The sequence below is a fragment of the Thermobia domestica genome, chromosome 5, assembly GCF_964235325.1.
Source record: "Thermobia domestica chromosome 5, izTheDome1.hap1.1, whole genome shotgun sequence".
NCBI classification, from domain to species: Eukaryota; Metazoa; Arthropoda; class Insecta; order Zygentoma; family Lepismatidae; genus Thermobia; species Thermobia domestica.
The window spans coordinates 131,223,425-131,240,812 of record NC_137458.1 but is presented as its reverse complement, the minus strand read 5'-3'; the positions used below and the strand labels follow the sequence as shown (position 1 = coordinate 131,240,812).

The following is a 17,388-nucleotide window of genomic DNA, read 5'->3' as shown; positions in this document are numbered from 1 at the left end:
CTGGTGAAAATTAAACTTTTTACCAATTACACAAACGACAAAGACACAATGTCCACCGTTAATTAGAGGAAACAGTAGTTGGATTTACAACCCGACTTTAAAAGTGGCTCAGTGGTAGGGCGTTCACCTCCGGTGCTTGGGGTCCCTGGTTGGATTCCAGCTCGCGCCGTGAGGACTTTGTGGTGGATAAACACCGTGCTCGTGGATTTTCTCGGGGTTCTCCCGTTTCCTCCCACTTTCTTCATTCCACCATTTCACTCATCTCTCATCATCACCGTTTCCTTTAGCCTAACCGGCATAGCCGTGGGACGTAAAACTTAAAGATTTCATTTCATTTTTTATCTCCGCCAAATAGTTTATACTGTTATGCAATATGGTTAACGATATGTTGCCAAAATTATGATTAACTCTAAAACTTTAATTTTTGTTTTCCTATAATATTGTTCGAAGAGGAGAATATAGTGTATAAATTGACATATGACATCAAGCCAAATAAAATCACACGATTGCGTATAAATTCTCATACACAGTGTTCGGGAAAATCGTCAAAATTAATTTTTATGGTGCTAAAAGTATATTCGTTGCCAATAAATAACTGATAGCTTTAATTCTACTGGAAAATATTGTTTACTTATTTATTTATGTACTGTATATGTGGGGTTTACTTTGGATTTACTGAAATAACATAGTTATTTCATTTAATGTGTAGCTTTAGAGTAATTATAACTTTATTTTTCCGGTTAATGTGTATATTTACAGTTATGATAACTTTCTTTTTTGCGTTTAATGTGTATTTTTACAGTAATGATAACTTTCTTTTTGCGTTTAATGTGTATGTTTAGAGTAATGATAACTTTCTTTCTCTTTTCATTAGATGTATTCAGAGTGAAAAGTGTCAGATGCCGGCTTGTGAATTTGGATCCTATATAAGACGTAACGGCAGGTGTACTCGAAAACGAGAGAAGTTTACTGCCTGGCAGCGATATGTAATGGATGATGAAGCGGATTAAATGAGAAGACTCTCAAGAAGAAATAAAATCACTGTGAAGATAAGACAAGACAAAAGAAATTAAGAGCACAAAGGAGACATCAAAATCCAATTGATATACCATCTATAATAGAATTGCAACCGTATGTCATTTGTGTGTTCTATGTAAGAAATCAAACGTCTTGTTGTAGTGATTTCTACTAATTTATAATTTATGTCATGGAGCAAAATTTGATTTTAAATCAACCTTCGACATTCATCAGTGTTAAATATGTTGTCCACGTAGTTTAGGTATTTAATGAATGGAAATTAGTCTTTTGCAATATTATATTTTGAAGAGTTTAGTGCTGCTATATTGACACTAACTGAGCTGATTATAATTACAGGCAAAATACATACATCACGAAATTTAGGACTTAATTAATAGACCTATCTTTGTATACTTAGAAAGTTTATTATTCATCTCTTTAAAAGGTTTTGCTATTTTAGCTCTTAGAAGCCTATTTGATGTTTAACATGCGAATACTTGCGTTACATATATTTAATGTTATTTCTATTATGAAGAATGTAAATTACGTATTAATGGGATCATTTGAGAATCCAGAGGTTGTGGAAAGTGCAGATTGACGGGGAAAAATACCTTCTGGACTATTACACTTAAATGTCGTAAGACTTTTCTTTTATATTCTATTGGCAGCAAAACAATATTTTGAATTTGAATTAAATGTGTGAAATTCACGTGAGCTAAAACCAGTAAGAAGATATTTCTATTAATAAGTACGTATGTGATCTAGCAAAATTTAGACAGAGACCATGAGTGTTTTGTTTAAAATAATATTCGCATTATTATTAAAATAATATGTTTTTGTTAAAGTCCGTTGTTTAAATTTCATTTACAATAAGCAGTAAGAGAAAGAAAACAATAAGAGGTAAATAAGAAAATTTTAATATGTATACACAATGTTTTACGAGGTTATGAAAAAGTGTAACCAATTCGATGATATCTACAATAAATACTGTGGTATATGTACCAGTATAAGCCCAAAAGCTTCTTGCTTATTATTTTATGCAGATATATAGTTTCTCAGGACTCTAAAATGACATATGATTTTAATCAGGGCAACGCGTTCATGATCTTCATTGAACACATTTTCAAATTGTGGAAAAGCTCAAACGAAATAATAATAAGACTATGTATTACATTATTTTTGTTACTGAAAATCCAAAGTTATGCACTGCCATATTCTTGTCATTGAAATAACATAGGCTATACAAATTAGGAATTACTGTAATTTCTTCTGTAAATATTTATACTAATCTTAGAATAGTTCTTGTGCACATTAAAATGTGTAATTGATATGTGGTTTCGAATAATGTTGTACAGCACATGTTTTTCCGAACTTTATAGAAACCAAATAAATTACTCTTAATTTCATAAAACATGCAAAATAACCTGCTATAGGACCAACAAATATTTTGAAAGAATAGTGCTAGTGGCAGAGGTATATCATAATAAGATATCAGTTCATAATTGATTTTCATGATTGATTTAGAAAGGGTAATGATTGATTTTCTGCTTCAAGACTTCTCATGTCATTAAAGGTTTTTATTTCTTCTCGCGTTCATAACCACATTCACGAGTGTGAATTTTTGTTTCATGTTCCTTATGGACTGGAATGATGTGTCATCCATCTTACCCGCTACAGTGGTATATGCTGCCTTTTTCTTTATATATATATAGAATATGCTCTAAGAATACCAATATAAAGCCAAAAGAGTGATGGATTTTATTCCGAACTGCAAATATTATAGTAGTAAATTTTTGGATTTCAATTTCGATAATAAAAGTGAGAAAGAAATATTAAAAAAAATCAATTTCGCCAGTAAAAGCATGAGTATGTAGCTACCTCAAAATGCAGTTCGAGCAACAGTGAGCACCATGGTAATGGACATCCTATTCCAGTCTGTAATCCCGAGAAGCTGAGAAAGGTACAATAAAACGGCCAAAGGGTAACATTTTGTTACTATTACTTTCAAAATTTCTCCAAAGGAAGACAGGAAAGCAATTAAGGATTTCTACTCTCACAATCAGATGGTACCCTTAAAAAACTGACAAAATTATACATTACGTAAACCATCAAGGTTGTCATTTAAAAGAAATCAAAATTGTCAAATACAGCATTATTTAAGCCTACGATTCAATATTACTGCAGGTATAATAAGAAACTAGTTCATGATATTAGACAGTTTTTAAAATTACAAACTGGAATTACTTGTGATTAGTGTTTTCTTTAAGTTTCAGTATAAAAAAAACACGAGAGACATTTTGTGTACGTACTTTGTATGTTGAAAAACACCTCAATATATACAACAGCTTCATTAAATGCGCAAAGCTTAAGCATTTAAAATAATAGTAAATATTTGTTGTATATTAGTAACTACTAGGTTAAGTTACCAACAGTTTGCTTCTTTAAAAGATAGACTTTTAATGTGTGTGTTCTATATAGTGCGATGTGAAGTTTACAAGTGGACAATAAATTCAGACTGTTTTTGAAAGAAGATTTATATATATTTAAATGTTGTTCGCTCAGAATCTTCACGTAATGTTAACGAATAGTCTTTTTTCTTGAAAAAGAATTGACTGAAACATAACATATGTAGATGTTGTTTAAGATATACAATAGAAGCACTTAATGTTATAGTTTTAAAAGTGTAGATTTATACCTACATTTGAAAGACTTAAATATAAGTTCTTAAGACATAAAATGTGCTAGTCTTGTATGATAGTACATTACTCGTATGTCTGGTGTGTGTTTGTGATAGAATGTTCATATTAAATAACATTAAAAAAATAATGTGACAATTTTTTAATATACTGTGTTTACAACTACGTATATTATGTAACGTTTTTCTATGCGTGTACCAGTGCGTATGTAAGACTTAAATAAGTATTCAAACGTGTTTAATGTAATATAGCCTCGTAATACTAGTATAATAACAATAGTAATTAATGATGCTATTATTAACTAGTGTTGTTATTGATTATGATAACAGTTATAATAGAAAAATGATTCAGTTTCCTAAAACGGGTACGTGCGCACGCATGTTACACCTTAAAATGTGTTCGATATTTGTCATTCAAAATCTTATTGTATTTATAATAACTATTAATTAATAAAATCAAGCAATTAAACAAGCGACATGTCTGAATTAAGCAGCTTCATTTTAAAATATAGATAGTACATATTTTGCTGTGTCTTATATTTGTATCTTAGTAATATTACCTATGCACAAGAAGATTGCAAATATACTGTATGTATCGAAAAGGAAAAAGTGTTCTATTATATGCTAGCAGAGCTGTATTCGGATACAAGAAGGGTTATCATTTCATTAGCTTACTGAAATTTCAAATTTACAATGTTGTGCAGAGATTTCAAAATATATATTTAGAAACTAATAGACATTCATAATTTTGAAAATAAGCTTTATCACTTAAGATAAGTGTTATATCTCCAATTCATTGGCAAAATTTCAATATGTCTTTCAGGGTCTATTTCTCAAGACTACTAGTCGTGTGGTATGTTTCTTAAAAGTCATACAATATCATGAAGCAGAATTATTATAAGAATTGTAATAGAAGTTATTTCTAAACACTAATGCTGATACATCTAATTTGCCATGATTTTATGGTAAATACAATTGTAAAATATTTGATTTTGAAAAAAAAATTACTAGTATTACAAGACTAGTACTTTTAAGAAGAAGAAGGCCCCAGGTTTTCTTTCCAAATTTTGTCTCCTAGTTGTCCTGGATGGTTTCAGTTTGAGTGTTTTGACTCGATGTCATGATCAATTTTGAAGTTGACTTAGTATATAATAAACAACTGCAGTACCTTTGTACTCCAGTATAAATTAAAAAAAATAATTGAGTAGTCTTTGTTTTTTTTTAAAAAAAATATCTCTATTCTCACTTTTTCTGACTACAGTCGAGATTGAAAAATGTATCGATGTTTTAGACTTGTTTCCTTCCCAATCTTGCCGATACATGAAATTAAATTATTCAATTTATAATCTTATACGCACTTATTTTCTTTTCCATTGTACAAGCTTTGCTATTAGTAGATTTAAATCTAATTTAAACTCTCGCTGAGCAAAACAATACATTTCTTGTAAACATTATCAACGTGTAACAGTCTCGCCAACTACCCATTTTGCTTCATCAGACTTACATAGTTTCTGATGAAACCAAATGGATAATTGGCGAAACTGTTATATGTTAATAATTTTTACAATAAACGTTTGTTTTGTTCAGCGAGTAGTTTAAATTGTACTTATTTTGTTTAGGAAACAAAAACAAAAAAATGTGATACAACATAAACGTTCAATATTCTATTCACGATTTATTATGTTTGATTTGTAATGTTTCAAAATAATTTACAAAAAGTTCAATTCAGAAATTGTTAAAACAAATAATAAAGCAAACCGTGGATGAAAAGTCAGAAGTTGTTATGTCTTCAGTTCCCGCGAATACTGCGTTAAAAATACAATGTTATGATCATTTATTGACGAGTTTTGGGAATTTAAATATAATATAATGAGAAACACTCAAATCAGTAGATCAGATAAGTGAATTTTTGAATAGGAGATAATTTTACATTTTTTTTAAAAAAAATGAATAGCAATAAAAAAAACATGTAACAGAATATAGTCTGATACAGTATTCATTCACTCAAAGTCATATTGAGTGTGTTCACCAGCGAATTTGAACACTAAGGGACAAAACGGGAAATATCTAAAATAACAAAAACAGATCGAACTAACATAATTGTATTTCCCTCTTAGAGCTTCGCTTGCAGTCGAAGTCAGATTCATCTTCCAAAACTGAAATTATTAATTAAATATGAAAGGAAAAGAGCATAAAACTCATCTTAATTTCTCAAACATATATAAGAAATTTTTTATGATTAAAAAAAAATAAAGGAAAAGATTTCTTCCTTTCTTCATTTATTTATGTTGTTATAAACAATAAAACTGTTATAAATTAATATATATCGGAATTCTTTCGCCGAGTTCTTTAATATTATACTTTGCATTAAACATTTCACTAGTATTTCATTTTACGTCTTAACAATATGGCATGTAGTGACCCACAATGTTGAATTCTATTAAGTTTATGTTATATACTTAATGTTACTCCTAAGGTTACGACTTATTTATTGCCATTTCAATCATTAAGTTTGAACAAGCTGCTTAGGTACCTGAAATAGAGAAATTTACAAATTTATATATACATACATACACGTAAAAATTATTGTCCTTTCGGTCTAGGGCTACAAAGTAATTTTCCCGATTCCACGCTACGTAAATGTGGTAGCCATAGTTATTTATTTATTTATATTAAACAAAATTCCTAACAGACATGAGGACACTACACTGGAAAGAATGTTAGAAGAAAATCTGCAGAACCTGTGTTAAAAGTATCATTTTAGAAGTTGCTTGGTTGAAATAAGCTCACTCTAGGTATAGAGAACAAGTTGTACTCGTTTAATATGGTAAATATATTACCTTGATACTACTATTATATATAAATTTTATCAAATGAATGTCTATAATATTTAAGTTAGGAGGAAACATTTAGGAACAAAATTATACTTCTTTCTCGTTCTCACGAGACCTAAAACATTAGTGCACAACATTGTATAATCATTTCACTTCCATGAAAGTATACCTTCCTTCCACATGATTGCCTCTTATTCTTTGTATGGATCCTAAACTACCACCGTAAGAAGAGATTCTGGTTTGGCATAAGAAAATCTGCTCTACTGTCGTAATCAAATCTACTGGATATTAGATTAGAAAAGTGTCAGATTAAACGTTTGTTTTCAACGTAGGTGCATTTTTGATAAACTACTATGCCACCAATAGACATAGGACTCATATATGTTTTACTTTTAAATACAGTTAATTGTCAATATACATACATAGTGATATTTCGTACGTTTTTTGTACTTTATAAGCGAAAATGTGTACATTTTTTAAAGATCAATTTGTATGTATGGCATCTAAGTAATGAACTGTACAGAACTAAACTTAATAATAAAAGAGATATACCGAAAATGTATTTTTCACTTGGGGTAACCTTTACAATGCATGTTATAGTTAGTTTTGAGATTGATTTTTTTATTACCCTATGGGAGAAATTCTCCACAATCACTCATGAAAAAGAAATTTGTCCATAATTCAAATAATACATAACTTTTTTTAAAAAACAAAAGGTGAAAGACTACTGCAAAATTACATGTAAATAGTAACAAGTAGCAGATTACAGTATATACCTACACTACTCAGTAGTCAATTACAGAATTCTCAGTGTTGCAATTTACAAAAGCTTTGAAAACTATACGGAAGCTACTAAATCAGGAAAAACAAATCCTGAAACCAAATCCAATTCACAACTTAGTTTGACCCAATTATAAAATTAAGAAGATTTTTAATAGACGCAGATCAATAAATTCACAGCTCACTAATGAGAAAACAGCTCTGAACATGCCAAGTATAAAGCTAAAAATGGAAAGAAACTTTAGCACAACAAGATGAAAGAACTAATGAGCATATTAACAACTAACAAACACACAGGACAAGAAGAAATGCAAGTTACCAATCCAACCAAAGAGTAGACACAAAACAATCTAACGATCAAATAGCATAGTCATTTTGAATACCAATTCTCACCTGATGAAACTTGACGTCGCTCAAGGAGAAAATAACATAAATGGAACTGATATACTATCTTACATCGCAATTTACATTCCATAATCTTAAGAAAAGTAATGGAGTCAAGTTAATTTTCTAAAATGAAGACAAATGAAGATTCACGGTGACAGTTAAACATTGGTCCAGAGACGAAATGGAACTTTAATAATTAATATAAACCTAGATCTTCAAACTAATCAGAACGAACTACATGGGCATGCGTAGTACCTAGGTAGAGGCAGCAGTGCAAATATATATTGTCAAATACATAAGCAAAGATATGACGAACTTTGGGGCCAAGTAAACTTACGAGAGCACGAGTCCTCCCGGATCGGCACTTGTGGTAAGAATTTACGAAGTAGTCGGGAACAGTAAAGAAAATATTAAAGAGAAAAGCATCAGCTTCATGAGTCAAATTGAGAACTCTCGAATTTGAGAAAGACCACTACCTTGCAGTCGTTGTTACGAATAACACATTTGCATGCAGAAACATAAGTACGTGCTACAGATGTGGAAAACAATACAATTCCTTTTGCCAAAAACGAATCTTTGTGTCAGATGCAAAGCAATGGAATACAGAACGGGGAGGAGTTTATGTCCAATCAGATTGCAAATAACTAAGACAAAAAAGCCAAAAAGATTCTGATTACACCTAAACAAGAAAACTAGAACGCATTCTATCAAGAAACAAGACCAAATACATCCGACAGTAGCAATTCATCATAAAATTCAGACCAAGAAAATGTTAACCCTAAGGACAAACATAAAATTCTTAATCTCATTAAGAAAGAAATCCAGGATTTAATGAAAATGCTACAAGACAATCTACTAACTTAGGTTAGTAGCACTCTCTCTAGCTCTTTTATGATGAAGGCTCTGGAAAGCAGGGAATAAACTCTTCAACCAGCCACTGCCCCACTGTCTATAATTCTTCCAAACAAACTCAATTCCAAAGATTTAATCATAGTATTAAAGATCCCCATTGAGAAAATTTTCAATGAAAGGATTAATGGTATGACATCAAATGAAGGAATCATTTATGATACTTTAAACGGAACAAATAAAGGAATCAAAAATAATAAACGAGGAGAAATTCGAAGATACAGTTCTACAAATGATAGAACTGAATATAAGGTTGTTAATTACTATTCAAAATCTCTTAAAGAGTAAGGGAGAATCTGAAGAATCAAGAACCTATGCAGAGGATTAATATGCAGATCATTGTACTAAATGAGAAAAGTTAACCGAGAAAAATAGCTAATCTATTCCAGATTTAAACTATTAAAAGTAATGGCAACACACAAAATCATGTGGAGGAACTGCAATCTTGATCAGAAATGATATAAAAACTTTGCAGAATATACCATACCAGAAAAGTTGTATGATGCAGTTATCACGTGTACAGTATACTATTATCTGTACTCGCCAACAAACCTTTTTGCATTGCAACATTTTATAATTAATTTCAAATGTTCAAAACCCTATTCATTACTCAACTTTTTAATTGCATTCAGAAGCATTATTATAACTACGGGCATTGTCAGCCAATTCAGCTATTCGAAGATTCTATTATCAGTGGAAATAGAAAAACTATAATCGACTATCTAACCGTCGCACAGTGGTCCGAAACGCCGCAAAACCTGCGCAAAAATCCAAAATGTCAAGTATTGGAGTATGGAGTATGAGTAGCATACACGTTTAGTCCATACAATAGTGCATTCAAAAACAGCATTAAGTATTTTTTAAATACGAATAGAACGAACATGTAGAGAAGTAAAGTTTGTGTAATGTGTAATTAGAAGTTTGCTGTACAGGAACTGGAAGCAACACTACAGCACCACTCAGCGTCTCCGTTTGAGAACACAAGTGAACGAAAAGGGAAACCCCATGAAACAGAAACTGTAGGGAAGTAGCAATGAGAGGAAGTATATAACTGTTCTCCAGAAACGAACCTGGAGTCATAATGTCATATGAAATCTTAGCATATAAATAGTAGGAGAAATGCACTGTAGTGGTGATAAATCATTGAGTTATAAAAAAAGTACCAAGAGGTACCAGTAAGATTCCTGCATGAGTGTGAAGGACAACATGTATAGGTAACGTACATAACAAAAATTGTTGCACATGTTTGCACATTTTCAGACTAGTCACCTGTTAACATGGGTCAGTACATAAAACAATGCATAATTTGACCCATACTAGATCCGCATTATGTACTGTCTTGACACGTTTCGCTTTTCATTTGGTCTTTATCAGAAGGAAGATAGGTGAATTACTAAACCGCACGTCGTTCGCTGTACTTTCGAGGGAGAATGGTTTGAGAACAGTATGTATAGGACGTGCAACGGTGGAAATCGCAATCTAATCGCAGATTTTCTATTCAGGCCTAATTGCTTTGATATTGTACACATTAGCCTTTGTGATTATACCCAATGTGCTTGTTAAATTCAGAAAGTGGTGTTTATTATGTACTTTTTTCAGGATAATGAAGAAAAGTGCAAGAAGATAAAGACAGCTATCACATTGCTCTGCACCAAGATTTTCCAGCGACTAGATAGTTGTTCCAGAATGGTTGATATGTTTCTTGTACGATATTCTGATTGGCGTAATGCACCTGCAAAGTTACCATTTCTGGTGCTGGCAACTGAAGCTGAAGAAAGTGTAACTACGTCTGGCAGCGGGAGACCTGTTAAGTGTTTTCAAGAAAGTAGTGAATCTGTTAAGAGGAGGAAAACCGTTGAACTTCGTGAGTCGTATGGTTCTGACGTTCTGTCTTATGGAACACAAATGAAACTCAGTAAAGAAGGAAAGGTCACACCATCAAACCTGGTGAAAGAAATAACACTATCATCGCCAGCAAGACCGAAGAAAATAAAAGAGGCTTGGAAGACTGTTACGGCTGATCAGCGAATGGTATCGTATACCCCAGATGAAGCCTTGTCACTAATAGTAGAAGCAAAGCTCACCAAACACCAATACAACTTACTTCGGACCCAAGCTAAGGCGAAAGCTGCTGACCTGTATCCATCCTACCACCAAGTTCTCGAAGCAAAAAAAGAATGCTATCCTCCGTCTGTCTCTGAAACTGACACTCCAATTGAAGTCAGTCTACAAGATCTTTTAGATCACACAGCTAATCGACTTTTGCAAGTTCAGATGGCTGTTATCACTCAGATGGAAGAGAGTGAAGTAAGAAATCTCACCCTTTTCTGTAAATGGGGCTTCGATGGTAGTAGTGGACAGTCTGCGTACAAGCAGAAAGGTGTTGAAGGGATTATAATTGACAGTGATATATTTGTTACATCTCTTGTTCCGTTGCAGTTATACGCTACGTCATCAAACGCAAAGCAGAAAACAATCATTTGGCAAAATCCCAGGCCATCATCTGTACGCTTTTGACAGCGCGACACAAAGATGTCAAAAGCTTCAGAGAAGACCATACCAGAAAGACATCAAGAACGGAAGGAAATGTGGACCTCTTTCATCGGTTCCTTTTAACATCAGATCCTGTTACTTCCACTCTTCGGAAGCTACCTCATAAGAAGCTTGCTACACTTTCTTCTGATGTTCTTCAGCTACTTATTTCACCTACACAGCAGAAAAGTACAGATGCATGTAGTTCCAGTTCTGTGAACGTAATAGATACACACCTCTCTGCAGACAGTTCTTACAGTAGTGAGAGTGATTAAGGTAAAGTAAGTAGGTCCAAACTTCTTAGATACATATATATCTATTTCTGTTTATTTCTATTCATTTCGCCTATATGGGGCCACGTCCCCCGTACCTCTCCCATGGCTACGGACCTGGTTCTCGGACATAATTTACGATTTTTTTTGTTGGGTTTATGTTATAGTACCATGTTTTCCACATAGGAACAACATACACCATGATTTGAATTTTGCTCACACAATCATGCCTTTCGGACCACTGTGCGTCGGTCAATAGACAGCGGCTTAGCCGGAAACTCATCAAGAAGAGGTTCACACACACACACACACGCACACAAGCATATATACAGCATATACAGAGCAGGAAAAATCCTGGGTGCTAAGTTACCATGGCGACTGGAAATATGAGTTTGGAGTCTAGCTATTTTAAGACCAAAACAGATACGACTAAGTAGCTATCAAATTGGTCTGACTATAGGCATTTGCATAATCACATCTGTGCGAGAAAAATTGTTACGATCTAGCTACTGGATTCAGATCGTAAATTTCGTGTCCTGTCTATAATATATTTCACAGCGTTATATAGAGGTCATTGCATATATTGACCTGGAAAGATCAGAAGTATAGCGTTTGAAGTCAGTAACTGTCCACGTACAAGGCCAATACTCTGGCGTTCAACGCTATGCTTCATGACCCTTCCCTCAAAAAAAAAAAAGTTTGTGTGTTCTAAATTACAATCACCAAATTGTCATCGATAATGGATTCGGTGTTCTGTTGCGGCTACACGAAATCGCATTGAAGGATCACTCGAAAAGAAAAACGCGTATTATAATATGTATTTCAGAAGCATCATCATTCTAGCACAAGAAATAAATTTATTCTCTAATATCTAAGTAGCCCAGTCAAATATGAGAGACTCAAATATAATTGGTCTTAGGCTGCAATCTACTTATCGCAGGCGCTAATTCGGACCTGACCACTGTCACTGGCAGTCATCTTTAGTTATACGGTATTGAGAAACTAATGAAATTTGCTAACAGGTAAAAAGAAGTGCTAAACTCACTTTCGCTACAATCGATACAGATCTAAGGCCGGTCAGATTGTACTCGTTCAACTGGATATTGGTTGGTTAACCTTATCATTTCCCAGGTGCCAGTATTTCTGGCTTTCTGGACGAGAGTTTTATACCTCTTAATTCGATAGCTTCCCAATTGCCTCATGATTCTCAATCAATCCCGGATAATTTTAGTGATGTTACTGGGAGTATGGGACCCTGCATGCCGAAGTCGTGCCCGTTACTAATTTGGCTCAATAATACATGCATCCACACACACACACACACACACACACACACACACACACACACACACACACACACACACACACACACACACACACACACACACACACACACACACACACACACACACACATCCACACACGCAGAGAGAGAGAGAGAGATCGAAAGATCGAAAAGATGAAGAATGCTGCATATAACTAATATGTTGAAATCTTGTGTAAGGTTAAATATAAAGTTTCTGGGAAATAGATTTTTGGGAGATAAATTATAATAAGAGGCACATAGTCGGTGAACTGAAGCCAAAGGTTCCATGCGTACAAAACAGTCCCTGGCCGAGCTCGGTCACCAAATATAAAATAGTCATTGATTAGACGATGGGCTACTTGGCCACCAAACTTCGTTCAGATCCTGCCAGTAGTTTCTGAGAAATGAAATATCACATACAAACCGAGCGGCGCCTTATCGTAGTCAAGCTCGGTCTCCAAATATAACGATCTTTATTTCTTACACGATGGGCTACTCGCTCACCCTTTTTTTTTTCCAGATCCTGTCAATAGTTACAGAGAAATGCCAGTACCAGATAAAAGGAAAGCCGAGCTGAGCCTAGCCTAACCCTGGTCGAGCTCCTCCACCAAATATAGCGATGTCTATTCCTTAGACGATCGGGATCACAAATGGAACATACTCCATGTAGGTAGAATCCACTTTCGATATCATTGCACTAAAGAGAATTCGAACCGGGTCAGCATCCCTGGCTATGCCACTGCAACTAGACCTCAACTTCCGAACAGAATAGATGCCAAACCGAACAAACTACTAGCTTCTTCAAATGTATTTTCTTATACAGCCTGCTCCACACCTGTTTTTGTACTATGTTTGTTCGTGCAGTAATGTAGATTCCACGTAGTTAATTAAATTCGGTTAATCGCAACAAATACCATAAAACGAACTGGAAAGAATACCAACAAGATATAGACAATATGATAGTCAAATATCCAGTGCTATACAAATAGCTATCAATCAAAATACATACTACAAAGTTCAATACAAACGAAGAAAGGTTATCAACTTCTACAGAGGTTATATAAGAAACAAACTAATTATCACATTAACTAGCAAAAGTATAGAAATTTCCCCCTTTAGAAGAATTTTCAAAAACACCGAAAGAGTTTATAAACCAACTTTCACACCTTCATCTTAAGAAGCGAATACTGCAATTGAGATGCTCTGAATAAAGAATCAGGATTTTTGATATAGAAGAAAATTCTCCTCCCGCCGTTAAGAGTAGAATTTTCGTAAACACTGGAACACTTACTACGTTTTCCTGAAAATGAGACCTAACCAGAAAATAAGCCTTAGCATATAGGCCCTACCCCAAACCTCTCAACAAAATTATTTTGCGTGTTTAAATAATCAGAGAGCACGTCAGTAACAGTTACGATCTAAGTGAGCAACTGTAACGTTCTCTGAATATAAAATCGGAAATTTCTATATTATAGAAATGGACTTTTATTAGGTGCGGAATTATCAAAAACACTGAAACATTTTTTTTATATTTTTAACATGAGAAGTTTATATACTGACTTGCATCGTCCTCGCTTCAGGGGCTTGTGAGATACTCTATTGTTGGAAAAAATGAACTCTCCTTTATCCCATCTCTTAGAATACATATTTCCAAATGTCCTTTCTTATTCTTTAATTTTAGACAAAATGAGTTTTGTGTTAAAATTCACGTTTCTACCTATAGCATTTTGGTCTAGATGCTGACTCCAAGAAGCAATCACGGAAGTCCTAATTAAATGTAAACGAACTAAATTGATAAATTCTGCTTAAAGTTACAGGATTTTTTTTTAACAGAAATATGGAAGTCATGGAAACTTTTGAGAATTACTAAGACCAAAATATCGAAACTGCATTTTATCAAATTGGTAATCAAAATGCTCCAACAAGTGAAGACAAAATATTTCTATTTCATAGAATTTTGGCCAGGGATCGAACCAGGGAAGTGGGGGCCAGGGATCGAACCAGGGACCCCACACATCAGAGGTAAGCGCTCTACCACTGAGATACTTTTGGTTTGAACATCACCTCCATCAATTGATCTTGATTCCTAGCTTTTGAGCCTCTACATTCTGGACAAGAATTGATGGTGATGCATCAAGTAGTTTATGAGATTTTTGTCTCCCGGATGGAGGGACAAACAGGATAAATATACAGAGCGTTCTAAAAGTCGCTCTGCAATGGATATAGTATTTGCTATTATGAGAAAAGACTTGAAACACTCACTATTCTTTTTGTGTGTATATATATATGTCACGCAATATCTGATACAGACAGGGACGAAGCTAGACTTTTTAACTTTCAACTCAAATAGAGAGTATATTGCACAGTAAAGATGATTCGCGTTACACTGTAAACCAGTTGTTGTGCTGAAAGGCCGGTCAGAGTTCTGTTGAGTAACGAGTAATACAGGTATTAACAACGGAGTTATAAGTGTTTTTTGTTTGAACACGCATTTCTTGCAGATGACAAGTGTAGAGAACTTCTGCAACACTATTCGTTGAAAAGTGGTTCAACAAATTCGTTTGAACTGTTTCAGAATTAGGGATACACCCACGTGGGAGATCTACCGGGTCCAGACTCCCTCAAACTTTGCATACCGACATACATTTCTTTATAAAACTAAACTTGTTTGGAAGAGAAATATTTGATGTAAACTAAAAGTTTGGCCTTACTCATCATCTGTACGGTTTCTTGTCTGATAAAAAGCAATCTAGTTATATTATTTTCCATGAGACTAGAGGGGCAGTACGTAAAAGCTACTTATAGTCTTATTCGGCTGTATTCCATACTACATAAACGTAGATTCTTGCATTATTGGATCCCCCTTAAACTTTGGACCCCCTTCCAATAAAAATTTCCGGGTTCGCGTCTGATCAGAATCGACCTAAAACTATTAAAGTACTGAGGTACGTTATCACCAGTAAGAAAGATACAATTTAACGATCACGAACCTTTACTTCGAGTGTTCACAAAAGTGTCTAGGAGGATTGGCCTATGTCTTCAAGTTAAGATAAACCATTTCCAACATTTACTGTAGTAGAATGTTTCTATGGATCACTTTGCTACAATCCATTGCGAAGCAACTTTTTGAACGCACATGATAAAGGAGTTATGGTTAGTAAACCAAACTTCTTAACTAGGTGGTGCTTGTTCTGATTTTTTTTTACTCTTTTATTTTAGATAACTTGACCAAAAGAAAAAATGAAGCGAATTTTACTTAGAATGACTCTCCACAACTTTGCTGCTGAATACTAGTATTCATTGATATTTCCCATTTGTTCGTGACATCGTATACTCTATTAAGAACTCTGCCCTTATCTTGTTTGTTTGCTATACATTTTACTTTCTTCTCAGAAAGCAAATCTTTTAATAGAATGCATTTGCTTTTCCTCCCTACCTCTTACATTTCCTATTTCTTTGTTTTTTTTTAAGAAAAGGAAAAGAAAACAAAGAATTTATTGAGTGCTTTTTTCCCCTCTATTTTGTCCCGTGGTCCCCCACACTCTACGGCTTTGAACTGGAAAATCTGCTGGGAACCAGGGAATGTTTCCCTATACAAATGTCATACAGAGTGAAGATCAGGGCAGTTGGGAGACTAATAAATTAAGGGTAACCACTCAGATATATGAAGTGGGGTAGCTGCCTAAATAAAGCAAAACTATGCTATATATTCTCACTGCCAAAGGGTGAATTCAAATCCAATTTCTCCAATGGAATATAACATTAGTTTTTTTTTTTTTTTGATATAGTCACAATGTGAATGATATCTAAGAGTGATATTTTTCGTAGTATGTACCACGCATGATTTCGCTCTAAACACTAATGATAATGACCAGGAATATAGAGAAATGAAGATGAAATAAGCTTAATTAAGTTGTATCATTATCAATATGAACATTTTGACGTTGTAGGCTGCTTGTCGTAAGCTGAGAAGTTTCCATTCTACGATCTTCAGCTAACTTATTTGTCTAATCATAATAATTATCCACTTCTATTAAGACTGAGTGTTCTACCCAAAGCAGGCTCTAGTCTAGTTAAGCTAATGTATCCAGGCGGGGCCACTAACAAAGCTGATACAGTAGGGTTGGAGTGGCCAATTTATTCCTAGTATTTCAAAAAGTGTTATGACAAAGTGGATATTAACATTATACAAGGTGTTTCAAAACAAAATCGACAACGTTTGGAAGGTGATTGCTGACATCAAGTTAAGACAAAAAATATAGACCAACCTCGGTGCACAAATGCTTCCTTTCGGAGTTATAGGGTCCCGAAAACATTAAAACTGAACTTTAAACGTCCATAGCTCCAAAACTATGGGGTAAGAACTAATATGTGCCCTATCCAAATATCCAAGTTTCAGAATTCTGCAGTACTTTCGTAACAATTATAGACTTGAATAGCAGAACATCCCAAGTTCACCGAATACTTTTGTGATTTTAGAAGAAAGACAAGAATATTATACTTGGCATGCTATTCTGGTTAGCTGATTTTTTTTTTTTTTTGTATTTTTATAAAGGTTTTAATTTGGATTTACGTATTATGCAGGTGAATAGCCCTTAAAACATAGATGCTAACATAAAAAAAAACAAAAAAAAAAAAACAAAAAAAACGCAAAAT

The 17,388-nt window shown here is 33.8% G+C and overlaps 2 protein-coding genes across 2 annotated transcripts in view; one reads left to right on the top strand and one right to left on the bottom strand.

Moving 5' to 3' along the window:
• Positions 1 to 7,098, top strand: part of LOC145686132 (uncharacterized) — a 33,664-nt gene extending 26,566 nt beyond the window's left edge. Inside the window, exon 3 of the mRNA XM_081759112.1 lies at positions 875 to 7,098. Coding sequence (XP_081615238.1) covers positions 875 to 1,010 — 136 coding nt within the window. The 3' untranslated portion in view covers positions 1,011 to 7,098. The remainder of the gene's footprint in view (positions 1 to 874) is intronic.
• RpL9 (ribosomal protein L9) overlaps positions 1 to 17,388 on the bottom strand; it is a 375,798-nt gene that overhangs the window by 344,760 nt on the left and 13,650 nt on the right. The gene's annotated exons all lie outside the window — the stretch shown is intronic.